General features: G+C 54.3%; 2 protein-coding genes across 2 annotated transcripts; one reads left to right on the plus strand and one right to left on the minus strand.

Moving 5' to 3' along the window:
• Positions 1-541: 541 nt before the first annotated feature.
• SLC46A1 (solute carrier family 46 member 1) lies at positions 542-7,091 on the plus strand. Its single transcript, XM_027625431.1, has 5 exons — positions 542-986; positions 1,401-2,253; positions 4,497-4,580; positions 6,033-6,189; positions 6,725-7,091. The coding sequence occupies exons 1-5, from the start codon at positions 759-761 to the stop codon at positions 6,780-6,782; spliced, it is 1,380 nt and encodes a 459-aa protein (XP_027481232.1). The 5' UTR covers positions 542-758; the 3' UTR covers positions 6,783-7,091.
• Positions 7,083-27,482, minus strand: SARM1 (sterile alpha and TIR motif containing 1). The gene is made up of 9 exons (XM_027625428.2): positions 26,746-27,482; positions 19,911-20,529; positions 17,737-17,949; positions 17,391-17,482; positions 17,066-17,301; positions 16,144-16,246; positions 15,878-16,067; positions 10,581-10,702; positions 7,083-10,495 (listed from the first exon to the last, which is right to left on the minus strand). Exons 1-9 carry the CDS (start codon positions 27,213-27,215, stop codon positions 10,366-10,368), a joined length of 2,175 nt encoding a protein of 724 aa, XP_027481229.1. The 5' UTR covers positions 27,216-27,482; the 3' UTR covers positions 7,083-10,365.
• Positions 27,483-27,647: the final 165 nt, after the last annotated feature.

The following is a 27,647-nucleotide window of genomic DNA, read 5'->3' on the forward strand; positions in this document are numbered from 1 at the left end:
TCCTCTGCTCCCCCAATGGCAGAGCCAGCCCTGAGCCTCTGACACAAGACCAGTTTCCCAGGCAAAGATCCCACGGCAGGAGTGGAGCAAGTGACCGCCTAGTAATAACAATAACAGCATTTAGAATGTACCAGGCACTCTTCTTCCACAACTCTTTGAAGCAGGTTCAATTAGCATCTTCATTTTAAAGATGAAGAAACGGGTCACAGGGGATAAGTGCCATGCCCAAGGTCGTAGCAGAGCCTAGGTAACAGAACAAAGGCAGGAGAGCTTGAGGCTGCGCTCAGCCACTCTGAGTTGCCTCTGCTGCATTGCAGAACATCAGCATGGGCATCAGAGGTCAGGGGTTTTCGGGCTCCGCCTTGACCGTCCCATGTCCTTACTTCCTCATCTGTAGACTGTGACCATTAATAATGGCTAGTCATAGGAGGATAATGCACGCGGAGTTAAGTACGGTGCCCGGCACACGGCAAATGATCAATAAATGTTAATTACTGATATTTTTGTTACCGTTTGGAGCGTTTCTGGGACTGGAAAATAGGGCTGCAGGGCGGTATCCCTGCACAGACTGCAGGTGAGGTCACTCAGGGAGCCAGGGGTGTGGGGCCCCTCTCCCGCCCTCACCAGCCCAGAGTGGGCGGGCCGAGAGTGAGGGGGACAGCGGCCCCGCCCCGCCAGACTTTTTAAAAAAGGGGACGTTGGGCGCAGGCGCAGGAAGCCCAGCCAGCGGCCTCGCGCAAAGCCTGACGCGCACGCGCATGGAGGGGCGCGCGAATCCCCCGGGCGAAGCCCGCGCGCGCCGCGGGGCTGCTGTGCTGTGCCGCGGCCCCGTGGAGCCGCTCGTCTTCCTCGCCAACTTCGCTTTGGTCCTGCAGGGCCCGCTCACCACGCAATACTTGTGGCACCGCTTCAGTGCCGACCTCGGCTACAATGGCACCCGCGACAGGGGCAGCTGCAGCAACCACAGCGCGGACCCCATCATGAAGGTAGCGGCGCGCGAAGAGCGCGGAGCGGGGCACCGGGCGGGCCCCCGGCGGGAGCGTGGGGGCAGCTGACGGGGCGGGGCCTGCGTCGGGGAGAGGGCCCGCTGGATTTTGGGTAGTGGGCGGGGCCAGAGCAAAGTTGGGGCCTGAGGGACCCCTGCAGGGTGGGGGACGCTTAAAGTGCCTCTAGGTAAAGCGAGGCCATGCGGATTAACAAAAGGGAGTAAGAGTAAGGGAATGGGACCGTGGTAAATTCCCTTTAACCCAGGGCCAGTTTTTTGAGAGTTTTACCAAGATTCTCTGAGGGCTAGGGCTCCAAAGATAGTTTCCACCCCTGTATCTCCCAGGAGGATGGTGATGGTTTGCAGGGTGGGCAACCCAGAGTGAGCAACCTGGTTAAGATTTATGTCCCCACAGGAAGTGGAGACCCTTACCTCCCACTGGACCCTCTACATGAACCTGGGCGGCTTCCTGGTGGGGCTCTTCTCATCCACCCTGCTGGGCGCCTGGAGTGACTGCGTGGGCCGCCGCCCACTGCTGGTGCTGGCCTCGCTGGGCCTGTTGCTGCAGGCGCTGGTATCCATCTTCGTGGTGCAGCTGCAGCTCCACGTCGGCTACTTCGTGCTGGGCCGCATCCTTTGCGCTCTCCTTGGGGACTTCAGTGGCCTTCTGGCTGCAGGCTTTGCCTCTGTGGCAGATGTCAGCTCCAACCGCAGCCGCACCATTCGAATGGCCCTGCTGGAAGCCTGCATCGGGGTGGCAGGGACGCTGGCCAGCCTTCTTGGGGGCCACTGGCTCCGGGCCCAGGGTTATGCCAACCCCTTCTGGCTGGCCTTGGCCTTGTTGATAGCCATGGCTCTCTACGCAGCCTTCTGCTTTGGTGAGACGGTGAAGGAGCCAACGCCTGCCCGGCTCTTCACCCTCCGTCACCACCGATCCATTGTCCAGCTGTACATGAATCCGGCCCCAGAGAAGTCCAGGAAGCATTTAGCTCTGTATTCACTGGCCATCTTCATGGTAGTCACTGTGCACTTTGGGGCCCAGGACATCCTGACCCTCTACGAGCTGAGCAAACCCCTCTGCTGGGACTCCAAGCTGATCGGCTATGGTTCTGCTGCTCAGCACCTCCCCTACCTCACCAGCCTGCTGGGCCTGCGGCTTCTGCAGCACTGCCTGGCTGACACCTGGGTGGCCGAGATTGGCCTGGCCTTCAACATTATGGGGATGGTGGTCTTTGCCTTCGCTACCATCACTCCCCTCATGTTTACAGGTAAAGTGTGGGCTCAGGGACAGTTTGTCCCAAAGGTGCTGGGTGAAAATTGGGGGTCACTCACTGCCCCTAAATGTGGTTCGTTTTTTTTTTTTTAAGATTTTATTTATTTATTTGAGAGAGAGAGAGAGAGAGAGAGAGAAACAGCATGAGAGGGGAGAAGGTCAGAGGGAGAAGCAGGCTCCCCGCTGAGCCGGGAGCCCAATGCGGGACTCGATCCCGGGACTCGATCCCGGGACTCCGGGATCATGACCTGAGCCGAAGGCAGTCGCCCAACCAACTGAGCCACCCGGGCGCCCCAATGTGGTTCGTTTCTGTGTCTAGAAACATTGTTAGGCTCCTAGCCTGCACTGGAGGACAGACAACTAAGAAACTTCATAAAAATGCCGTCTTTGTTAAACAGAAAAGACAGACCTTCAGTAGCCTTAGTAATTAATCCACATTGTCAATGATAAACATTGTTCGTAAGGTAGAGCAAAAGACACAGGTATGGCTCATACACTAATTGCTTCACTCGGCCTCCCACAGCCAGTATTTATGGTGTTCTTAAACAAAGTCCATGCTACTAATATCTTAATATTCACTTCTCTGATAAGAATCACAGGCCCTACCTCAAATATCCTTGGTCAACTTCTTGGAGTTTTTAAAAAAAGCTAGTCTTCTCAGACCAAATTCCTGCCTGCCTTAGTTCTTCCCTTCCCTTCCCTTCCCTTCCTCCCCTTCCTCCCTTCTCCGTTCCCCTCCTCCTCCGCCTTTTCTTCTCCCTCTTCCTCCCCCCCCCCTCCTCCTCCTCCTCCTCCCCCTTCTTTTTTCGGTGGGAGAGGGGTGGCTAGGAATGAGGAAGTTAACTTTTTTTAAAAGGGACAGATTAATTTTGATAGAGTTTAAAATACATTGTTTACAAAGTCAGCGGATCAGTAATCACAGATGTCTTAACTCAGCTGGGATGCCTCATGTACCCACTTCCGAGGATCCACTGTCCTTTAGAAGGCAACAGTTACACAAGGGAGAGAAACTGTTATGAAAGAAACCTTGTACACCTGTGAGTAACAAATGCAAAGAGAAAAGGAACTTGCATTAACTTTGTGGTCTGCACAGATGTTACCGCATGTATTCACTTCCCAGTAATGCTGTAACAAATGAACACCAACCGGATGGCTTACAACAATGGAATGTATTCTCTCACAGCTCTGGAGGCCAGAAGTGAAGTCTCTGGATCACTGGGCCCCAGCCAAGGGGTGAGCAGGGCCATGCTGCCTTCAGAGGCTCGGGGAGGGAATCTCACCTCTTCTGGCTTCTGGCAGCTGCCGGCATTCTGTGGCTTGTGGCCACCGTCACCCTAATCTCTAGCCTCTGTGGTGACATGCCGTTTCCTCTTCTGTGTGCCTTCTCTGTTCTGTCACATCTGTCACATCTCCCTCCATTTCCCTCTTCTAAGGATTCGTGTGATTGCATTTATTTTTTTTTTAATTTTTTTTAAAGATTTTATTTATTTATTTGAGAGAGAGAATGAGAGGGAAGAGGGTCAGAGGGAGAAGCAGACTCGAGCCCGATGTGGGACTCGATCCTGGGACTCCAGGATCATGACCTGAGCCGAAGGCAGTCGCTTAACCAACTGAGCCACCCAGGCGCCTGTCGTGTGATTGCATTTAGGGCCCAGTCTGGTCCAGGAAAATCACCTCATTGCAAGATCCTTAATCACATCTTCAAAGACCCATTTTCCAAATAAGGCAACATTTACAAAATTGCAGGGATTACGACCTGATATCTTAGGGGGTCCGTTATTCAGCCTCCTGCACAGCCCAGAACCATCCTGTGAGGAAGGCTTTGTTACTCTTTCATAGACAGGAGTCACGTCCAAGGCCACACGGTTAGTAAGCAATGGCATCAGGTTAGGAACTCGGGGCCAACTCCAAAGCCCATGCTTGTTTTCTGTGCCTTGCCATCTCCCTTCGAAGCACAAGGTGGGTGGGTGGTGCCCGCTGTGGCCACAAGAGGTGTTCTGACAACATAATTGGAGGGAAATCAGCATTCATTCGTGAAAGAGGTAGCTGGTAGGTCAAGCCTTGAGAAAGGTGGTCTCCGTCCCTCCTTGGTCATTGTCTCCTTCACCAATAAGGAAGCTCTTCCTGTGTCCAACCTGAGTCCCACATGGGCTATGTATGTATAGGAGTTCTGCTATGGGGAGTGCTTGGGCACCCCTCTCCCTGACCCCATGTTCTTGATTGTTTCTTTCTCTGCAGGGTATGGGCTCCTGTTCCTGTCATTAGTCACCACACCCATCATCCGGGCCAAGCTCTCCAGGCTGGTGGGCGAGTCAGAGCAGGGTGAGTGCCAGGGTCAACCTGCATCTGGTTCCTCATACCCAATGTTGCCTGAACTGGGCAGAGAGCATCTGGGAGCCAGGAGGCAGCTTACCTTCCTCCCTCACACCCCGGAGAAGTTAGTAGCCAAGACAAATGGACTTCTGTCAAATTGCCTAGGGCTGGCAGAGGACCACAGTGCCTTGGATTTTCAGATCACTGGGTTGGAATTTGCAGTCTGCAGAGCACACTTGTTCTCTTGGGTAACCCGAGCACAGGATTTACTCTCTCCAGACCTCAGCTTTTCCATCTGTAAAATGGATGCCAGGGTTCCCTGCTTCACTAGGGCCAGTGTGCAAGCTCAGAGGAAGCAAACAACCTTTAGATATTTCCTTGTCCCCAAGTGACAGATGAGAAGCAGAGACCCAGAGGGTTAAATTGGGTCACCCAAGGTCCCTCAGTAAGTGGTGGAGCCAGGATGCGAACCCAGCTCTGTTTTTAAGAGCAGCAGGTCTGGGGATATGGGTTTTGGTCCTGGCTCTGTTACCCACTGGCTGTGTTATCTTGGGCAGGTCCCTTTCTGTCTCTGCACCTGTTTCCTTCTCTGTAACATGAGTGGTTTGCTCTTGATGACAAGGCCCTTCAGCTCTGACACTGACAGAGTTCAAACTCAACTTCTGTTGGGTTGTTGCTCATTTTGCAAAATTTGGGTTCTGCTGGCATATCTCTAAGGAATAGCTTCTCAGGCCTCTGGGTCTTTAGATCCTAGTCTGGAAATATCTGGCTCATCCATTTTCCCGCGATCTGCCCTGGAAGGAGGATCTGGTGCCATAGGTAGCCCACTAAGGGTTCGTTCTTTTGCCCCCCAGAACCCAGGTACCTTCATTTGTTCACTCAGTAAGCTCTTTTTCTAGCACCTTCACTGTACCCAGAGAGGCCCCAAGGGGGAATTGGAGAAAAGAACAGCCCTGACTACCTTCAGGGGGCCAGGGCCTGTGATGGATGCTTTACATGTGAATTTACTGTTGCTGCCAATCTATGAGATAGGTATTATCCTTGTTTAACAGAAGGGGGACAGAAACCCAGAAGGATAAGCAACTTATTCAGTGATCACACAGATAATAAGTGTTGGAACTGGGAATTAAGCCAGCAGTTAATCCCAAACAGAAGATGATTCCCAAAGGGGATAAACCAAAACCCATTTTATCGGGCTTTTGGTAGAAGATATTACATATACTTTGAATACATGGATTTAGTAACAGCCATTTGTTTGGTGGCCCCGGTGTGCCAACTGCTCTCCATGCAGGACCTCGCTGAATCCTTATCACAACACACGATGTAGGATTTATCGTTGAGGGAGGTGAGACTCAGAGAGGTTAAATGACTTGTCTCAGGTCACACAGTGGCGAGCTAGGGGTGCTGGGATTTGAATCTAGGTCTTTCACACCCCAGAGTGTGATGTTTATTTCTTCACAGGTGCTCTCTTTTCTGCTGTGGCCTGCGTCAATAGCTTGGCCATGCTGATGGCTTCTGGCATCTTCAACTCACTCTACCCAGCCACCCTGAACTTCATGAAGGGGTTTCCCTTCCTCCTGGGAGCCGGCCTCCTCTTCATCCCGGCCATTCTGATTGGGTAATGCAGGGCTCTGACCCATGATCATAATGCCCTTTATCCCAAAGTTTCCCTCTTTCTCCTCCTCCCAAACAGAACTCATACCTGGAACCCCCTGATTCCCCGCTTGCGGACAGCTGCCTAGACATCTGGGAGCCATTGCCCAAGGGCAGCGCAGAGGAGCACTAGGGGAAGGGTCAGGGTACCATCGCTTGCAGGCAAGGCTGTGCTCTCTCCCTCGGCTCCCCCCCTCCTCCATTCCCATTTTGCAGATGGAAGTATGGTGGCAGAAATGTGCTAAAGGGAAGCCTGGAGAGCTTCCTCAGCTAGTTTCGGCTGGGCCCCAGGCTAGCCTGACCTACTGACTTCTGCCCCCGTAGCCTTAAGAGTTGCTTTCCAGAGCCCTCTGTCTCTGGACATTGCCTTATCTTCCACCTCTCAGCTTTGGGAGGGAATACGTGTACCAGCCCACCCGATAAAGCCTGTGTCCCATCTCTAAGCGTTGAGGGTGTCTCCCCATGTCAAATCTGGACTCTTTCTCTGGTTTCTCTCACAGGGTGCTGGAAAAGGCTAATCCTCGCCCTGAATTCCAGCAGTTTCCTCAGAGCCCCTGATCTGCCTGGACCGGAGGACAGAGGGCAAAGGGAGCAAAGCGAACACCAAGCAAGTGTGTATCTCGAGCCCAGCCCGCAGTGACACTGGCACCTCCCCTCAGAGGGCACGTGTCTACCTTGGACAGAGCAGTCCAGCTAGCCGGCTGTGCTAGCCTAGGACTCTAATCTAGAATTGTAACCCAGACAGTCCTACTCCAGGAGGCAGTGGGGGGGCTGTTTGGAACAGGGGTCAGTGTACCCCTTCTACCATCCGTCACAGAGAACCCTCCAGGGGAGCAGAGAGGTCCCGATGGAGGGACACCTCAGGGACCAGCTGAAGCACGAGGGCTGGCATCTCTGCTTCAACCCAAACTGCACAGCTCACTGGGCCATTTCTGGTGTGCAGCGGCTTCTCAGCGATGGATGTGGTTCAGAGCGGAAGGCTGTGGGAGCGGCTGGGTGCCCTCTGGAGGGAGAGTGCTGGGAATCGATCCTCTGAGCTTAGCAGTGCAATCACAATAAATCCATATAAATCACACTGAAGGGCCTTCCAGGCCCCCAAGGCATGGGGCTGTGGGGCTGTCTGCTTTTCCGTTCCCAGTCTGCCCACCAGAGGTCAGAAAGCAAGCTTCCGGGCTGGGCAGGAGCCCCCTGAGCTACTACGGGATTGTGCCGGGCATGGCTGGCCCACACCTCATCTGACTGCTCACGCCCTTCTCCTGAGCTGCTGGACGGGGCTGGAGGGTTGCCAGGCTGGCATCAGGCCAGTGGAGAGATTGGGGGCAGAGTCAGTTCCTGAGGGTCTGTCAGAGATCCATTCCCTGAAGGCACCTTATGGGTCAACCTGGCTCCACCAGCCCAAGTACGATCAGTTTTTGTTACTACTCAGCCCTCCAGCGCTCCCGTTGCCACGCATTTCAGCAGGGCCATGTGCCGAGACCATCCTCCTGCATCTGTAGCTCAACGGGAACCCGGAGAGGGGTGTGACTCCCCGATATGATCCAGGGGCCCAGCTTCTCAGAGAACGAGGGGCCCTTTTCCAGGCCGTCAGGAAAGCCTGGCCCAGAAGCTGAAAGGCGGAACTGGATTCAGTATTAAGGCACCAGCTTTGATGAGGGCTGCAAGCCCCCACACAGACCCAAATCAGGTGGCACTTGCCTGCAGATGTGAATTGGCCACAGGGCTTGGCTCCCTGCCACCCTCCCTCCCTCTCCCCTGCCCTGGAAATCAAACAGGTGTGATGGGGACAGTGCAGGGCAGAGCGGGGTCAGCTGTGGCCTCTGCAGCCTGGGCCTGTTGCCACATTCCCAGCTCACTGTCTCTATCATGGGGAGCCCAAAGCAAGGAGAGGAATACAGTTCCGACTGTCCCAGCATGAGGCAGTGAGGACAGTCAGGGAAAAGGTTCTGGGCTGCCCTCAGGCCTGGGCACTGCCTCTGGCTCGCTTGTGACCTTGAGCAAGCCCTCCTACGAAGGGCTACGTCAGCAGTGCCCCGAACTATGTGATCACAGGTGGACAAGTTAGGAAACACTGGATTAGATGACATTCTGAGACCCTTCCCACCTCATACATTCTAGAATGAGATGCCTCTCTTCCTGGGCAGGGGAGAAGAATGAAGGAGTTGGAGCTGGACTTCCTGACCTCTGGGTGTCCCTGAGCAGTCCTTAGTCCCTGGGGACGGCTGGGGGTGAGGTGGGTAGGGACCTAGCTGATTGAGCACCCACCTGGGGGAGCAACTGAAGCCCAGCCAGGCCGAAACTCCTGACCCCGCAGGCCTGCCTCAGAACAGGCTCTGGGGGAAAGGCTGTTTCTCAGCCCCGGTTCAGGACCAGCCCTGTGGGGCCAAGCCTGGCTGTGGGTGGGGGGGTCGGGGAATCATCCCCTCGGGGTTGGAGGCTGGGCTCCGATTCCCCAGAGACATGAAGGGGCAGCAGTAGAGGGTGTAGGAACAGAAGAACCGGCCTGGCAGCCTCCCCGAATACTGCCCTCCGGGCACCTCAGGAGGGAGGGGGACTGAGTGGGGACCAAAAGACAGAACGCTTTCCCTGGACGGTACTCATCCCACTGTAGTGTTACTGTCGATGCCCTGCCTCCCTCATGGGCTCAAGAGCTACGAGTGACCTGGCCAGCACCTGTGGGAGGTGACTCTGGAAGCTGAGCCAGCCTGAGGTGCCAGGCCACTGTCCCCAGAAGGGAAAAAGCAGGGCAGGCTCCAGTTGACCCCATTAGCTGAAGCCTGGGTTTACAGGAGGGAGGATACTTCCCTGCTCTCTTACCCGAGTGGAGAAAGGAGCAGAGGGACATTCCTGCTCGTTTATTTCTGTACAGCTCTTGGGCCAGCCTTTTTTGGTGAGAAGCCAGCCAGGTAGAGCAACAGCCCTGCCCAGGGCACAGCCTCCAGGATGATTTTTCTGGACAGGCAGTGGACTGAGCACCGGGAGGCCAGGTCTGGATCCCGGGGCGGCCACGCTGATTTGGGAAATGGCATGTCATTCAGTTCCTTCTCCGTACAAGGGAGATTATACGGGGTGGGGTTGCTCAGGTGATTGCAGGAAATGTGGAGTGGTGTGGGGGGCGGGGGGAAGGCAAAGATTTGGGAGGGATTGTGTTTTAGAGCCTCACTAAAGTACCATTCCTTGACCATCCGCATCCACTCACCTGGGAATTTGTGAGAAATGCAGAAACCCAGGTCCTGCCCAGGTCTCCCGAACGCAGTTTTTAGCAAAATTCCCCGGTGATTCCAACGCACCCCTCACCCTTCTTCAGGATCCTGCCTCTTCCCGTGTTGCTGCAGGCTCTGTCCAGCTGACTGCTGCTGACACAGGGGGCTGCCTCCCCTGGCCGCCCCCTGAGCAAGTGGGTGGGGAGGGGCTGGGGAAGCCAGCTGATCCAGGCCAGTGGGAACTGAGGCACAGCAACAAGGCATGTGGAGGGTGGTGAGCTGCCTGTTGAGCAGGCCCAGGCCCCAGGAGGCGGCTCCCTTGCACCGAGGAGAGCAGCTGCAGGCCAGCCAGAGTGAGGGTGACCCTGACCCCGGGTGTGGCCAAGAGGACTGCACCTCAGGAAGACTGGGGATCAGGCCAGCTAAGGACACAGTGGTTACAGGTCAAGGCCACAGGGTGGCAGGAAGCGGTAAGGCCAGAAGCCAGGCACGATCTAGGTGGAAAGCCATCACCGGACCCCCATCTCCGGCTGGCTGCTGGGCCCAGGCCCTTGCTTAGCCCCGAGGGGTGGGCATTGCCCGAACTCCTGTCAGAGGGAGGCTGCCTGGCTGCTGTCTGGGCAGGAGGGAATGTCGTATGCGGCAAACCCTCAATCTCCAGAGTCTCTCCCACACCTGAGATAGAGAGCCTGGTGGCAGGGCTGGCGGCGGGGTGGGGGGGTCTGGCCCTGAGCACCCCCAGTGCCTGGCTTCCCTTCCATTTCTAGACACCAAGGAGGCTGGGTTTGAGATGGACCGTGAGGGAGGGGGCAGAGCGACAGCCATTTCCAGAGAAGGGCCCCGGGCGGTTGCAGCCGAGAGAGGCCAGTTTGAGGAGCTGCTCTTTCGGGAGGGATGATGGAAATGGGGGGTCGCAGCAGGGCCTGGGAACTAAGGACTGGTTAAGTTGGGCCCATGGGTGCGGCCCCCTCCAAACTGGTGTCAGAGCCTGCAGATGAGTCCCGAGAGGAGCGGCCCTGCAGGAAGCGGATGATCTTCTCAATCGTGGCCTCCTGGTACTCGTGGGACCACCTGTGGGCACAGGGGCTGGTGGGTCAGGGGGCCGCGCAGGGGGAGCTGCTGGCTGGGGGCTGCGTACCCGCCCCCCTCTCCTCACTTGATGCCATTGAAGGAGAGCACAGCCTGCATGTCCTCAGGCAGGTCCTGGGGCTCTGGCCACTCGAAGCCATCGATGACCGGCACAATGTTCTTGCTGCAGCTCAAAGCAGTCACAATCTCCTACAGAAAGAAACGAGGGGAGGAGGAAGAGACCTGGGTCCCCATCTAGGGACCCTGGGGCCAGGTAGGCGCCGGGAGGGGTGCTGGTGCTGAAGTCCACTTTGACTTCTCCCTCACCCCTTGTTTTTTTTTTTTTTTTTTTTTATAAAAATCAAATATTTGGTTTTTGCCCCAGGTCCTTGGCATAGAGCTCCTAAAACACTGGGAATCCCCAGATGGGTGGAGGTCGGGGATGCGGGTGCCCAGGTAGCTTCTGGATGGGGGCTGCTTGCCAGGAAGACCAAGCTATGAGGAAAAGGTTGGAAATTTTAAGTATCCCACATACATTCACAGACGCACACCTCCCAGGAGGGGAGAGGGGACGGAGATTCAGTTCACTCACCAGTGGCCAATGACTTCATCATGCCTCCATAATGAAACCACCATCAAGTCCCCCAAGGATGGGGTGGGAACATATCTAGGTGTTGGGAGGGTGGCCTGCAGAGGGCATGGGAGCTCTGTGCCTCCCTGCCTGTGCCCCACACCCCAAACCTTTGCCCTGTGCATGGCTTACACTCCAACGTGCCTGAGCTATAGCCTCTACAATGAACCAGTAATAGTTAAGTGCTTTCTCAGTACTGCATGTCATTCTAGCAAATTATTGAACTGGCTGGGGGAGGGATGTGTGTGTCATGGGAACTCCTGAATTGCTAGCCAAATCAGACAAGTGCGGTTAACCTGGGAAGCCAGGACTCTCAGGCATCTGAAGCGAGCACGGACGCGTGGGACTGAGCCTTTAACCCTCTGGAGTCTGACGCTTGCTCTGGGTAAGTCAGTATCAGAACTGGACTGGGGGCATCTGGGTGGCTCTGCTGGTTAAGCGTCAGACTCTTGGTTTCAGCTCGGGTCATGATCTCAGGGTCTTGAGATCGAGCCTCATGTCGGATCTGCCCTCAGCTGGGAGGAATCTGCTTCTCCCTCTGCCCCGCCCTCACATTCGCAGGCACACAATGCGGTCTCCCACTCTCTCTCAAATAAGTAAATCTAAAAAAAATTTAAAGAACTGAATTGAACTGTGGGACACCCAGTTGGTGTTGGCAAATTGGAGAACTGGCTGTTGGTGTTGGCAAAAACCCACACAACTTGGTGTCAGAAGAAAAACATCACCCTTTGCACCCGAACTGACCCATCACCGGCCCCGCCAGCAGTACACCTTATTTCTCAGACCCACCCACTTTGTCTCTTCCTCCACCCACCGCCATGCTGCTCCAACCCCCCATCTTTGTCCCCCACCGCGTCTCTCCCCATCCACTCTTGCCCCCACTAACTTGTTCTCTACGTTGCCCCTTTACCGGGCTGCTCTTTGCAAAATGCGAATCTGATCATGTCACCCCCTACTTAAAAATCTTCAAGACTTTACATGGCTCTCAGAATAAAATTCAGACTCCTTACTGTGGTCTGAAGGCTCTGTGTGGTTGGCCACAGCTCCCTTCCCAGACTCCACCCTGCACCGTTCTCCCAGCCACACAGACCCTGCAGCCCCTTAGATTTGCTATCCTCCCTCCCTGCACAGGGCCTGTGCACATGCTTTTCCCTGCCCCTTCACCTAATGCCTACTCGTTTTTTCTGATCTGAGCTCAATCCATACTTTCCCAGGGAAGTCTCCACTCCCTTCTCTGACTAGGCACGATCTCCCTCTTGTAGGCTCTCATGGGCTCTTTAGCACATGCTACAGTTGCACACTTAATGAGTAATTTACTTAATATCTGTCTTCCCCACCAGACATAAAGACAGCGATCATGTCTGGTTTTTTTTTTTTTTTTTAAGATTTTATTTATTTATTTGACAGAGAGAGACACAGCGAGAGAGGGAACACAAGCAGGGGGAGTGGGAGAGGGAGAAGCAGACTTCCCGCTGAGCAGGGAGCCCCATGCGGGGCTCGATCCCAGGACCCTGGGATCATGACCTGAGCCGAAGGCAGACGCTTAATGACTTAATGACTGAGACGCACTCAGGTGCCCCTCATGTCTGGTTTTTATCCACCTTGCATCTCAGCATCTTTCACAAAGCCTTGTCCATAGCCTTTGCCAAATACTTAATTGGATGGCTGGATGGTTGGAATGAATGAATGAATGAATGAATGGGAGAGACAACACAGCATAGCCGTTAGGGGCTGCACTCTGGAATCATGAGATTGGGGTTCACATCGAATCTCTGACACAGGCTTTGTGGTCTCAGGCAACCAACGGGCCCTCAAAGCCTCTGTTTTCTCTTCTGTTGGGGGATACCTGCCATATCCCGTGGCAAGTGGTTAAAGCAGCGCCCAGCATGTAGTGTGTGCTTAATCAGTCACAGGGGTTATGATTTCCTCCTCTGTAAAGAAAGATACTAAGCCTCCCTCACAAGGTGGTTCTGAGGATATTACTTACTATTAATGGGTGCTCTGGTAAGTGCTTATTGAATGTTTTTTCCCTTTCAAGGGGGAACCTCAGGGATTGGGAATTCTTGAGTGCAGTTCACTTGTGGTTTTCTATACTGATTACCGCCAAATGTGGCTTCGGGGAAAGGAGTTTTAAAACCAGAGGCAATGAAGCACTAACAACAACCAATGAAGGCTGATGGAGCCTTTGGGACTGGTCCAAGGCGGAGGCTCCTGCCACCCCTCCTCCCTCTGGATGGATGTCAAGCACGCCTGGGGAGCAGAGCCTTCCTGGGGAAAGAATCCACACAACTCCAACACTGATTGCTTTTGGGGAACTTCTCATTTTATGAATGAGAAGAAGGAAGCCCAGAGAGGGGAAGGGACTTGCCCCCAAGTCACACAAATGCTCAGCCCAAGAGGGGCCAGGCTTCTGAATCAAGCTTTTAGATTCCAAGCCCAGGCTTCTTTTAGCCAAGCCCTCTGCCTCTCTGCTGAGAACTTATATGAATTCTGACCCTGCACAAATTTATTTATTTATTTTTCCTGCACAAATTTGAGAGCCTTTAGACATTTGTTTTATCCAGAATTACACAGACCCAAAGACCACACACTGCTCATTGCACAGACTCAGCATCTGGCCAAGAGAGGAAGAATGGCTTGTTCAAGGTCATCCAGCAGGTTAAGAATGAAAACTTGGATTTAAGTCGAGTGTTCTGGCCTGGTGAACCTGGTGGACATGTATGGCCTTCCCAGTTATACCAGCTTCCTCTGTTTGGTCACTGGTTCAAGTATTCCGTAAACTTGTCAAGAGCCTGCTTTGTACCACGCATGCTTGTCGGCATCCGGGATACAGAGTGAACACAGCAAGGTCTGATCTTGCATGGAGCTCAGCTACTCCTCTCTTTATCCCAGAAGGCCGCCTGCCACCTGCTCTGGGCCGTCAACCATGATCCTGCAGGTGTCTCTTTGGCCCAACATCCAACCGAGCCCAGTACTCAGCCCCTAAAACATGGCTTCCAGGGCCTGACCCTCTTCCCTACGGTGGGTCTGGATGCACTCTGGTGTCAGAGCCTTCTCCCTACAACTGCTGGCCTGGCCTCACTGCCCTTGTGGGATCCCTTTTCCCAGTCCTTTAAACACAAGACTTCTCCCAGCCTTTAGGTACCCTGCAAACTGGTTCTGTAGTTTTTCGCTTGTTTGCTTTTTTTTAAAGAGGGAGAGAGCCAGTGGGGAGGGGCAGAGGGAGAGGAGGGGAGAGAATCTTAAACAGGCTCCAGGCCCAGTAGGGAGCCCGACGCAAGAGGCTCCATCTCACGACTCTGAGATCATGACCTGAGCCAAAGTCAAGAGTCAGATGCTTACCTGACTGTGCCACCCAGGCGCCCCAGTGGTTTGCTGGTAAATGTTTAACAAATAAATCTCTGGGGGCAAAAAACCCCAACCAACCAAACAAATAAAACCCTGATTTATAGTGTTTACCAGTTTCCTTTGTGTCAATACTCCCACCAAGGCTGATTTCAAGCTACCAAAATGATGTCCCTGGACGGGGAATTGGGAAGAGATGCAGACAATCATTTCTGGTGTCAGCTCGATCCTGCCCTATCCCACCACCTCAGATCCGCGCCATGGAAGGCAGTCAGGTGCCGGGAAAGAGCATGGGCTTTGGAGTCAGATCGATGGAGTTCAGAGTCCAACTTTTCGGATTTCTACACCAGCCAGGGGAAAAAGTATTCGTCTCTGAGCCTCAGCTTCTTCATCTGTAAGCAATTACCAGTGACGCACCTTCCTCAGCCCCACTTTTGTCCTCTGCTCGTGCAGTTGCCCTGCCCGGGATGCCTTTTCTTCCACTTACCTAAATTCTTAAGACTCTTCTCAAGTCCTGCTTCCTCCACGAAGCCTTCCCTGGTTATTCCAGCCCTAATGTTCTCCCCCTTCTCCATGCTCCTCTGGTGAGTAAGAGGTTCACCTACATAGCTTAGCAGTGACACCAACCCATATATGAACTAGCCACGTCTGGGCAAACTCTTATTTCCTTACCTGCTTCAGGACAAGGGTTCCATCTCAGACGACTGCTGTATCCCTCACTGATTAATAATTAATAACCTGCAGATGTGATATGGACCCATTTCATCCATCCATCCATTCTGCAAGTATTCAGTAAGTTTCTACTGCGTGCCAGACACTTAAGATACGATGACATTAATTAAACAGTGGTAAACACTCATACTAATTATAAGAATAAATACTGCCATTATAGAGCAATTACTATAGAACTAGGAATTCTGCTAAGGACTTGACAGATTTTAGCTCTTTTAATTCTTATAACAATATCCTAGGGAGTTAGGGACGATACTTCTCCCACTTTACAGTAGCAAACATGAAGCTCGTTGCGGTTACATAGCTTGCCCAAGGTCAGAGCTGGGATTCAGACTCACAGCTTTGTGCCCTTCATGATCTCACTGCACCTGTCGCTAGGCTCTCTTGCCCCCCTTCCCACACTGAGGTTATTTGTCAAAGCGTTTTCCTCCTTTTCTGACTCTCACGACCATCCCACAGGTGAATATGACAGGCAAGTTATCCCCATTTTCTGAATGAGAACACTGAGGCCCAGAGAGCCTAAACGACTTGCTAAAGGCCAGTTACAGTCCTAGCTGTGCTCCTGCCTCACAGCTGGGCCGCAGAGGTTGCTGGGGAGTACAGATGAGAAGGAAAGGGAGGACGACCTTGACCCCTGGCCACAGGCCAGTGCGGGGACCACGGAGGGCAGCACCTACCTTGTGCACCCAGTCCTTGCACTCATGGTCCTGCATGCACTTGTCCAGGGCCCCGGCCGACAGCACCAGCACAAAGTTGCGGGCACCCATGACACTCTGGATGAGCTTGTCCTCGAACTTGCCCGCTTCCAGCTTCTCCACGTCAATGAAGACACTGAAGCCGTGCAGCTGCAGATGCACCTTCAGGAGGCTGGGAAGAGGTCCCACGTCACTGCTCTGGCCCGGCCCGGAGGCCCTGGGCCGCCCGCCTGCCCACCCCTTCTCACCTGGCCAGCTGGGAGCCTGAGTTCCGGCGGTAGCTGATGAAGACATCTGGGATGTCCCCACTGGGCTTGCCGCCAGTGCAGGGCAGGGGGGAGTGTAGCATTTCTGAGGCAGACAAGGGGACAGCTTGGTAAGGGTAGTCCTTCCCCTTCACTCACCATAGGGTACGTCATCCCCTGCCCACCCAGCCTGGCCCAGGCAGGTGGCCTGTCCAGAAGAGGGTCACTGAGATAGAGAGCTGGGCCTACAGGAAGGGAGGCTGCTCTCTATTGGCGAGTCCCTCTCAGGAGGCAGGCACTGTGTTTTAGGCACCCAGATCTGCACTTCCAGCACTGCCCTCTCTCCGGAGCCCCAGACCTGCACGGGCAGCTGCCCACAGACACTGTAAACCCAACACATCCCAAATCCTCCCCGGGCCCCTGCCTTCCTAGTGACAACCCTACAGCACCTCCAGATCCACACTTTGTAAGCTGTTGGCTAATCGCATAAGCCCCCTGTCTGCCCACCCCTATCCCCCATCCCCAGCAGGCACCCTCCTTGCTGTCTAGCCTCGACATCTGCATATACAGCTCCCTCTGCCTGGGCTGTTCTTCTTGCTGCACCCTCCTCCCCAGTACATCCTTCAAGACCTGGTCAGGCGTCCTGTAAAATGCCTAGACCTCGGTGGACAGGGTAGGCAGCGCTTCCTCTCAGCTCCCACTGGAATCCTGGGCGTGCATCCTGCTGTGGTCACCTACCTGCCTTACTTCCACCCTCCTGCTCAGCTCACACGGGGAACTTCTTTGCATCCTCAGAATCCAGTCTGGCACAGCATCTGTGCTCAATCCACCCTCAGGGAGGCTCAGAGGCCCCACCACTTGTCTCCCCTCGCCCCCCAGGGCTGGGGGCTAGGACAGGGGTGGGGTCCCAGGTGGGCGGGCTGACCTCTGGCGGCCGTGAGGATGCGGGCGCGGTGCACGCCCAGGCGGATGCCGCAGTCCTCCAGGAGCTGCTGCTCCGACACGCGGTGCAGCAGGGAGCGGTCCAGGCCGCAGCTGACCAGGCCGTACGTATACTGGCGGAAGCGCGGGTCCAGGCTGCCCAGCCAGTCAGCCAGGTTGCTGCGGTCGCACGTAGCGTAGTTGGCGAAGGTCTTGAGCTCCGTGAGCTCCCTAAAGAATCTGCAGCCCGGGGAGAAGAGGACGCTGAGGTCCTGAGTGGGACTGGCTAGTGGCAGAGGGCGAGGACCGGCGGGCAGGAGGCTCCGTACCTTTTGCGGGTGATGCCGGAGTTCATGCCCAGGTCAGTCTGGAGCTCCTCCTCCGTGAGCCGCAGAAGCAGGTCGCCATCTACCTGCTGCTCCTGGGGGAAGGGTCAGATGTAAGGAAGGGCTCTCCTTCTCAGCCGTTGGACCCCAAGCATAAGATGTAAGGACAGGGAACTGGAGACGGCGATGGGACCCAGATTAGAGACGAGTGGCCCCAGAAGTGGTTGAGTAGAGACTCCCACACCCGAAATCACCCCTGGCGCCGCGGGCGTGCTGGCCGCGAGGGGGCGCTGTTGCATTGTTCAGGGCGCCCCTAGCGGCCGCGCGCCCCGGGCATGCGCTGCTCTACCCGGAAGCTCTCGCAGTAATGGGAGAAGCCGATCTGCTGTAGCCATGTCTGGACCTCGGCCTCCTTCCAGCTGGCCACGCAGGGCAGGATGGGCCGCGGCACCTCCTCGCCCAGCAGGCGCAGCGCGCGTTTGGCCAGCGCCGACGTGGTGCCATTGGTGGAGTAGGAAACCAAGCGTTTCAGGCTCTGAATGGCTCCGATGTCGCTGAATACCTAGGGAGGGGTGGGGAGAGGGTGTCTTGGGTCCCCCGGTTCACCAGCCAACCTCAATCGGCCCAGTCCCTCCCCTCGCCTCTTCTCAGCGCTTAAACTCCCATCGTCTGCCCTAGCCCTGCCTTCATCAATATATCACCAGGTTCTGTGAATTCCCCCTCCTGAAACTCTCTCCACTCTTGCCCTCATGTCTTCCCTCTAGCAGCTTCCATCTCCCTGGGATGAAGTCTGAGGTCTCGCCCTGGCACAGTGCAGCCCCTGTCCACCATTCTCAGCTCACCTCCCCTTTCTCCAACCCACACTTGGCTGACACCCACCCACTAAGACTCTCCTAACTCTGGGCTCAGTCATGGTGTTCCCAGACCTTTAGTTCTTCCAGCCTGCTTGTGGAAATCCTGGGTCGTCCAGTGGAATCCAAATCCTCCATGCAGCCTGCTTTGATTTACCCACAGCTTGGCCCCTCCCTCCAATTAGGCCTGTACTCTAAATGCCACTGTTGTTAGTTGATAATGCAGCATTCACTAAACGATAAGCTGAGGTCATGTTTTAGTCACCTTTGGAGTCCTGTACCTGGCACACTGCAGGGTACAGAGTGGGGGCTGACTGTCTCTTTCCTGAACTGCATTCACTTGGTCTTGTTGGAAAAGGGATGGCACAGCTGGTGGTCATGGCTACTGCCCAGACACTGTCCTCACTCCCTACTTCCTTTCAAGTCCTTTCTCCCAAAGCAGAATGACCTGATTTATAAAGCCAGTCCCCCCATGGCCCAACTCTGGGGCACCGAGGAGGAAAATCAGAAGCTCCTAGGACATTAGACCTTGGAAGAGGCCTTAGAGATCCCCTAACCCAACAGTCTCTTTTTAATCTGTGGGGACACATACAATAAGTGACAATCATCTGTGAGACACTCTCCTCTCAGCAGCCCAGCTGACAGCTGTGGTGCAGCCAGGGTGGTCCATTTGGTGCCCACCACTCCCTGTGTCCCAGCTGTTGCCAACTCCCAGACCCCCAGAGGAATGCAAAGGAGGGAGAGGGGTGTTATAGGGATAATCTTGATTCTGTAATATATAAAACAAAACCCACAAACTTTTGATCATTTAACTATTACTAGGTCCACATGCAGGGTAAGAACTGCTGCTGTGGCCTGCTTCTTCAATTTTCCAGAGGCTAAAAAGGAAGCATATAGAGGCCCAGAGAGGGGAAGCCAGCTAGCCAAGGTCATACAGCAAGTTAAAGCCGAAGGCAAAAGCTTCAGATCAGGCCCTGGTCATGAGGACCTCTTGGGACGCAGGTGGGAGTTATCTGGTCAACACACTGACGTCTTGCCACCCCTCCCCCAAGCCTCTGTCTCTGCACTCCATCTCCTTCCTGCAGTCCAGACCCACATGATGAAATGGCCCACTGGGGTGCCCCAACTGGTCACTGTTCATGCACCCCAAGCTCAACCTGTCCCAGTGAACTCACTTTCTTCCCCGCCCCCACTGCAACCTCTCACCAGTTAACCTTATTTCAGTACCAGGTGCCAGCACCCATGGGGTTGCCTGTGTCCAAAGCCAGGAGTCACCCTCAACTCTTCCCTCTCCTTCACCCAACCAGCCACCAATTCCTAATTCTATCTCTTCAGCACCTCTGGGATCTGTCTACTTTTTGCTGCCTCTGCTGCCATGCTTCAGCCCCCCTTCCCAACTGTCCCCCTGTCATGGCCTCCTATCTGGCCCCCTTGCCTCCAGCCTCACCCTAGCCAATTCCATCTCCACGCTGCAGCCAGGGTAATCTTTGTAAAGCACATGTTGCCCGCTTAAAACCCTTGGTCTCGCCTTCAAGGCCAATGACTGGTCTCTCATCCTTCTTGCTTTACTTAACTCTTATGTGTACTTCAAGTCCCAGTTGAATGTCACTTCCTCCGGGAAGCCTTCCCAGACGCTCTCTAACCCCTGCCCCCTCCCTCACCCCACACCCACCTTGGTCTTGCCCTGCAGGCTCTTGATGGCAGCCTCCGCACACAGATAGAAAGCCCCGATGCACTGCGCCTCCAAGCGCGACGAGTCGAGTAGTGGCACGAGGCGCTGCAGGTCGTCGGGCCCGCGGCCCTGGCTTGTGTCACTGGCATCCACCAGGCAGCGGGCGAAGCGGCTGGGGTCCAGCGAGGCTACGAGCGGCTCCACGAGCGCCAGCGTGCCGGAGCGCTCCACCTCGCGCTCCACCTCCTTGTTGGTTGCCAACACCGCCACCGCGAGGCAGGCGTGCAGCCGCAGCAGCTCGTCCTCTTTGGAGAAGGCGAGCGGGAAGAGCCACTCGGCGGCGCGCTTCTCCACCATGCGCCGCTGCGCCGCCTGGCCCCCGTGCAGCGCGCAGTTGCCCAGCGCCAGCGCGCAGTGGCGGAGCAGCGCCGGGTCCGTGCGGCGGCACCAGTACAGCACGGCGTCCAGGCCACCGGCCGCCACCAGCCGCTGGCACGTCTCCTCCGAGTGCTTGAACATGTGCTCCAAGATGCCGGCCACGCTCCGCGCCAGCTCCACCGGCTCCCGCTCTTTTGCCAAGTTCAGTATCACGCCCAAACCGATGCGCGCCACGCGGTCCCTGCCGAAAGAAAGTGGGACAGAGACGATGGAATGGCGGTGCCCCCGGGGAGGTTGGCCACGCCGTGGTCACTTACACCTCTCTGGCGTCACTAGTGTCATATAGGACATGAGGGAGAGCATTATCCTACCTGCCTCCCGCTTCCACCTCCTGCCCTGGAAGGAATTTTAAGGGTGCTCCATCCTGGCCACACCCATTTCCTCCCTTACCTCTGCCTCCTTCCCCGCAGTGTGTGTCGTGGTTAAGAACCCTAACTCTGGGGCGCCTGGGTGGCTCAGTTGGTTAAGCGACTGCCTTCGGCTCAGGTCATGATCCTGGAGTCCCGGGATCGAGTCCCGCATCGGGCTCCCTGCTCAGCAGGGAGTCTGCTTCTCCCTCTGACCCTCTTCTCTCTCGTGCTCTCTCTCTCTCACTCTCTCTCTCAAATAAATAAATAAAATCTTAAAAAAAAAAAAAGAACCCTAACTCTGGGGGCGCTTGGGTGGCTCAGTCATTAAGCGTCTGCCTTTGGGTCAGGTCGTGATCCTAGGGTCCTGGGATCGAGCCCCATGTCGGGCTCCCCGCTCCGTGGGAAGCCTGCTTCTCCCTCTCCCACTCCCCCTGCTTGTGTTCCCTCTCTCGCTGTGTCTCTCTCTGTCAAATAAATAAAATCTTAAAAAAAAAAAAAAGAACCCTAACTCTGGAGACGATCCCCTGGGAGCTGTTTTTTTTTTTTTTCCCTAGAAAGCTGTGGGACCTTGAGTGCCTTCCTTTATCTTTCTACCTCAGTTCCTCACCTCTAAATAAAAAAAATACCAACTCCAAGGGTCATTATGAGAAGGAAGGTGATAAAGTGCTTTCCACAGTGCCTGGCACATAGGGAAGACTCACTAAATGTTAACTTCTTATCATCATTTGAAGCATCACTCGAAGTACACCCCTCTTAGCCTTGCCCTCAAACCTCTCTTCACTCCACCCAGTGTGACTGGAGTGTATTTATTCATTCACTTGACAGATGTTTATTGAGGAACTACTGTGTGCCAGGCACTGTGCTAGGGACTGAAGCTGAACAGTGACTAAGAGTGCCTGGAACTTATACACAGCTAATATGGAGACAAGCAATAAGCACGTGAACAATGAGTGAACAGGCCACAATGCTAGCAAACACAGGTGATGTAATGGGCACTGTTTGGGCGGAGGAGGAGATGACATTTTAGAGTACGATATCCAGAGACTCCTGCCTGCAAGTATCTGGGAGAAGAGCATTACAGGCAGAACCTTAGCAAGGACAAAAGCCCTGAGGGCTGGTGAGCTTGGCATGTTTGAGGAAGAGAAAGAAGGCCAGAGATATTTACAATGTTTAAAACCAACAATGAAAAATATAAAAGCAACAAGGATTCATAAATAGAATATATAGTCAAGTCAACAAAAAAAAGGTAGCAAATTCAATAGGGAATGGCGAAGGATATAAATGGCAACTTACAAAAGAGAATATCCAAAATGTTAACAAGCAAATAAAGAGATGCTCTAATTCATTAGTAATCAGTGAAGTGAAAATTAAATCAGCTATCACTTTACACTTATTGGATAGGCAAAAAGCAGAAGCTGGGTAACAGAGAAGGTTGGCGGGGTGTGGGGCCATGAACACCCGGAAGCTAGAGGTGCGTGCTGAGGCAGTCAATTTGGAAAGCAGGCTGGGATGGGTGGGTGAAGTTAAAGAGATATGCACCCTATGAGCCAGAAATTGAGGCTTTTGAGTTAAATCCCAAAGAAATTGTCACAGATCCACAAAGGAATGTGGAAAAGGCTGTTCACTGCAGGGTCGTTTGCGGTGAGGGAAGATGGCGGCGGTCTGGGTGTCGAGCTTGGGAGAGTGGAGAGGTAACATGGGCAGGTGCCCGCTCTGGAAGACTATGGAGCAGTTACAAGGGACTGAACAGATGATACCATAGCACATGAAGGCTCTTAAAAACAATACGGAGTGGGTGAAGGTATGGACCGGAATGTGCTATATAACACAGCACCATTTGTGTAAATTAAAAATACATGCACACAAAACAAGAATAAAGATTTTACCAGGATGCAGATATAAAGACACACATTAAATATATTGGATGGGTGCCTAGGGCATTGATTTGGAAAGAAGATGGGACATTCATGAAGAGGAGAAGGGGGATTGTGGAGATGGTATTCTAGGCGCAGATGCATGCAAAGGCTTGGAGGTATCTGAGAGCTGGTGCTCTTGGGGACTTGCCCCCACCTCAGCCATGCTGAAGTGAAGCCATTTCTAGTGGCTGAGGTGGAAGGTTCAAGAGGAGAGAAGGGAAAGGGTCCTGGGGGCCTTCTGAGCCCCCTCCAGGCATTTGTACTTTATCGTGGTGGCAAATGGAGAGCCACTGAAAGGCTTTAGGAAGGGGAGAGACCTGCCCTTACATGGGTTTTAGGAAACATTCTGTCTGCTCTAGGGAGGAAAGGTCCAAGGGAGGGAGCCTGGATGCCAGCAGGGCAGGCAGAAAAGTTGCCACACTCTAGGCAGAGGTGAAAGTTTTGTGTCTTCCTGACCTCCACAAATGATGTCCTCCACAACTGACATTACCCCCAAAGACTTAGAGGCTCAGCGTCCCTGCCCAGTGAGCATCACAGTGACACTTGTGACTTTGTGTCCACTGCAGGTCCCAGCTGAGCCCATAACATGGCACAACAATTTGGCTGAGTTGATCACTGAGCTTGCCCAGAAGTCCAAAAGAATAGGTGGGTTCTAATCATTCACTTGTTCCTTTTACCAATGAGAAAGCCAAAGTTCAGAGAGTTTACATGACATGCTCAGAGTTACACAGCTGGTGAGAGGCATAGCTGGGGTCTGAACCTGCATCTGTCTGTCTTCAAAGGTCAAGATTCTTCATCTATACTTTTGCTTCCAGAAGAGTCTGACTACATAAACTGATAATATCAGAACCAGGATGTGTTTAAGCAATAATCTAATCCAACACTCTCATTTCCTGAGGACCAGTGAAGGGAAGGCCTTGCTCAGGAATATCAATTCAGAGAGGACTTTATTCTTTTTTTGCTTTGTTTTGTTTTTTAAATTTTTAAATTTTTATTTTTTACTTATTTGGAAGAGAGAACGAGGGAGAAGCAGACTCCCTGCTGAGCAGGGAGCCTGACCCGGGGCTCGATCCCAGGACCCCGGGATCATGACCAGAGCAGAAGGCAGACGTCTAACCTACTGAGCCATCCAGGCGCCCCGTTTTTAAATTTTTTTAAGAGGGGCGCCTGGGTGGCTCAGTTGGTTAAGCGACTGCCTTCAGCTCAGGTCATGATCCTGGAGTCCCGGGATCGAGTCCCGCATCAGGCTCCCTGCTCAGCAGGGAGTCTGCCTCTCCCTCTCACCCTCCCCCCTCTCATGTGCTCTCTCTCCGTCTTTCATTCTCACGCTCTCAAATAAATAAATTAATTAATTAAATTAAAAAAGAAATAAAAAATAAATTTTTTAAGAGGACTTTATTTTCGGGGTGTCTGGATGGCTCAGTCGGTTGTGTCTGCCTTCAGCTCAGTTCGTGATCCCAGAGTCCTGGGATCGAGCCCCGGGTCAGGCTCCCTGCTCAGCGGGAAGCCTGTTTTCCCTCTCCCTCTGCCTGCCACTTCCCCTGCTTGTTCTCTCTCTCTCACTGTCAAATAAATAAATAAAATCTTAAAAAAAAAAACAAAACAAGAGGACTTTATTTTGAGTCTGCTGACCCCCCAGCTCTCCCCTTTCCCTATGCACTTGGCACCTTCACAGAACTTGAACTATGTCCTTGTTGTGAGAACTATATACTCAGCTCCCAACCTCTGCAGCCTGAGAGGCTATGGGTCTGGGTTCAAATCCCAGCTCCAAAGGAGGGAGGAAATCATACACATACGCATACAAGCATGTATATAGAATATACATATATGCGTAAATCCTTGTATGCCTAGAATTTCTCTGGAAGGACATACTGTGCAAGCAAGAAAATTGTTTTGTTGGTTTTCGTCCAGGGAGGGGGTCTGGGTAGAAAGAAAAATTCTTAAGTGTGTGACTGTTTTGTACCTTTGCCCTTTTTGAATTTATATGCCATAGCTTTCTGTTTTATTTTTTAAAGATTTTATTTACTTATTTAACAGAGAGAGACACAGCGAGAGAGGGAACGCAAGCAGGGGGAATGGGAGAGGGAGAAGCAGGCCTCCTGCGGAGCAGGGAGCCCGACGCGGGGCTCGATCCCAGGACCCCGGGATCATTACCCGAGCTGAAGGCAGACGCTTATCCATCTGAGCCACCAAGGTGCCCCTGTTTTGTTTTATTTTTTAAACATGTCTCCACCACTTATTCACTGTGTATTTTTGGGAAAGCCATTTAACCTGAGTTAAACCATTTAACCTAATTATGGTCTCCTGATGGGGCTGGGCCATAAATTTCAAAGGCTAGCAGTCACATGGGGCCCTCACACTGGTGTCATGGGAGCAAGTTCAGAGGGTCCTACCCTGTTGGACTTCTCTTGGCATTTGGGGGTGAGGGACGCTGTGATCTAGGCTCCTGGGCAGTGGGTGTAGTAGCACGCTGGGAAGACGGGAATGAGAAAAGGAGTGGGTGCACTGATTGAGGAACTCTCTTTAAGAGGAGGAGTTTGGTTGATGAAAGAAGGGCAAGATTTCAAAAACGCAGGTTCTCAGTGTATCACCTCCCTTCCCTCCTTTCCAGCCTCCGCCCAGAGCAGTCTAAAGGGTGACGAGATTCTGCCTTTCTTTGGGAAAAATTTTGATGGCGACGGGACTTGCTGGACTCTGTCCTTGGTCCTGAAGTGCTGTCAGGACTAGTGCGTGGTTTCCTGAGACCAGGGACGATGCGGAGTGTGACTCCTCCCTCAGTAATTCTGAACCAGGTGTTGTTTATTTTCAACCTTGAAAAACATCAGTGCAGTCTGCATCGTGCAGCCCTCCTCTTTCTAGAGTGTTGGCGGCACCGCTTCCCCAAGGGTTCTGATTATAGCGGCCACGCCCCACATACCAGGCTACCAGGTACGGCCACCCTGTGCCCACCACAGGGAGCACCCACTCTGTTTGCTAGCCCTCCAAATGTACTGATGATTGATCTTAAACGGGAAATTAATGACTTGCTGAGTAAGCAGACCCTAACTTGCTCTCCCCAACTTAAATTGCTTCATTCATGCATTTTTGACAGTTGTATCACTACCACCGTCCACAAGGGTATGTTTAATTTTTTTAAATGGTAAGGGGGAAAAAAAGAAAGAAAGAAAATGGTAAGGAAAGCACCCTTAACCCATGCCCATCACACTTATGAGAGCTGCATGAATTGAAAGTGACCCTTCCCAAACCCTTCTAAATCTGAGGGGCCTGGGAATTCAGCATGTGCCTACTGAGTGACAGTTTGGTCTGCTCTGGCATCAGAGGGGAGAGGAAGTGAGTGCAAGAGTCCTCATATTCCAGAGGAGATCCCAAGAGGCAGGCAAGAGAGGGGCAGCCAGACCTCAGCTGGACCCCCCCTACTGCATCTTGGCCCTACGCGGGGAAGGGACAGAGAACCCATACTCTGGCCTCTGCCTGGCTCCTCACCTGTGTCCTCTTCTCTCACCCTTTCATCCCACTAGAAAACCTTCTGTGCCCCATTAGCAGCCGCAGAATGAGATCATGTCTGGCCTGTTACGTGGGCCAAAATGGAGGAGGAAGCGGGAGGTGGATTGGGGGTGGCAATAAAGGGGGCAAGTAACCCTCAGATCAGTACTCACTTCTGTAATCATTGCCCCTCCTCCTACTCCGTTTCCTGAGCATTGTGTTCTCTTCCTTTCTCAGTGGCAGAGAAGGAAGCCTAGAAGGGCACCCGGGGCCTGTAGGGAGGAGCTCTGTGGGTTTAGGGGGCATTGGCAGCAGGATCCCAGCTCCATCCTGAGAACCAGGGGCAAATTCCTGTCTTACCACTCTGCTCTTCCTGTTCCTGTCCCATTCCTCACCCCAACAGTCCTGGGAGTGAATCCCGGCTGCACCATCAGTTCACACTGCGTTGTGACTCCGGGCAAGGCATGAAACTTTCCCAAGCCTCATTTTCCTCGTTTGTAAAGTAGACCCGCTGATCCCCAGCAGGGGTGTAGTACAGGGATGCGGTGAGGCGAGGCGGGAAAAGTCGCACCAGAGACCCGGGCCGTGGACCGCCCTTGCTGCCCCACAGCACCCCGCGCTCTCCCCTCAGCCCGGGAGCACCCTCACCGGTTCTCAGCCACCAGGATCTGCTCCAGCAGGCGGGCGGCCTGCACGCGCGTCTCCAGCTCCTGCGCCTGCAGCAGTCGCAGCAGCAGGTCGAGGCCGCCGTCCAGGCGGATGGCGTCGCACAGACCCTGGGCTACCTCTCGGCCCACGGCCGGAAGCAGCCAGGCCTCCTCCACCAGCTGGAAGACCTCCGCCAGGCCGGCGCCCACGGCCCGCGCGCCCCCCGCCTGCTTCAGCGCCGACAGCGCCTGCTGCAGCTCGGGCAGCGCGCGCTCCAGGGCACCCTGCACCTCGGAGCCTGCCCCGGGCGACACCTCGCGGGGCCCGCGGCCGCCCGCGGTCCACCATGGGCCCGCGCCGCCGCCCCCGTCCGGCCCCGGCACCGCTAGCCGCTCACCGCCTGGCCGTCGGCCCGACATGGTGAAGAAGCGGCACAGCTTGTAGGCGGAGAGGAGCAGCGTCAGGACCATGGGCGCGGGGCTGCGGGGGACATCCCCGGTCCGGAGGGGCGGAGCGACCCGGCACTCGGGGAACCGGGGACAGGAGAGGGGTCCAGGGAAAAGAAGGTGCAGGAGGGAGGGATGGATAGAAGGAGGCTACCTACCAGGCAAGGGCGCTGGCCCGAAGTCTGGGGGAGGGGCGAGGGCAGGATCTGGGACGGAGCTTTTGGGTGAAGGGATGCGGGCCCAGATGCAGGGCGTGGGCGGGAGGAGCGAGAGGGGAGCGAGGGATGGACCCGGACGCTGGCGGGTCTAGAAGGCAGCAAGAACAAAGCGCGGCTCCAGCTAGGAGATGCTCTGCAGCAGCCCCGCCCCTGAGAAGCCGCAGCCGGGGAGCTGACACCCCGCCTCTCGGTCACGTGGGACTCTTCCCCGGCCTCCTGAGTAGCCTCACCCCCCCCC

This window comes from Zalophus californianus, chromosome 16 (assembly GCF_009762305.2).
Source record: "Zalophus californianus isolate mZalCal1 chromosome 16, mZalCal1.pri.v2, whole genome shotgun sequence".
NCBI lineage: Eukaryota > Metazoa > Chordata > Mammalia > Carnivora > Otariidae > Zalophus > Zalophus californianus.

What these genes read in the sequence shown, in the direction of transcription:
- SLC46A1 (XM_027625431.1), top strand. Translation starts at nt 759, where the DNA reads ATGGAGGGGCGCGCGAATCCCCCGGGCGAAGCCCGCGCGCGCCGCGGG. An exon ending in CACTCCCCTCATGTTTACAG is followed by an intron (nt 2,254 to 4,496) that starts GTAAAGTGTGGG and finishes CTTTCTCTGCAG; the next exon opens with GGTATGGGCTCCTGTTCCTG. An exon ending in GGTGGGCGAGTCAGAGCAGG is followed by an intron (nt 4,581 to 6,032) that starts GTGAGTGCCAGG and finishes ATTTCTTCACAG; the next exon opens with GTGCTCTCTTTTCTGCTGTG.
- SARM1 (XM_027625428.2), bottom strand. Translation starts at nt 27,215, where the DNA reads ATGGTCCTGACGCTGCTCCTCTCCGCCTACAAGCTGTGCCGCTTCTTC. An exon ending in GCCTGCAGGGCAAGACCAAG is followed by an intron (nt 17,950 to 19,910) that starts GTGGGTGTGGGG and finishes ACCCCTCCCTAG; the next exon opens with GTATTCAGCGACATCGGAGC. An exon ending in ATTACTGCGAGAGCTTCCGG is followed by an intron (nt 17,483 to 17,736) that starts GTAGAGCAGCGC and finishes CCCTTCCCCCAG; the next exon opens with GAGCAGCAGGTAGATGGCGA.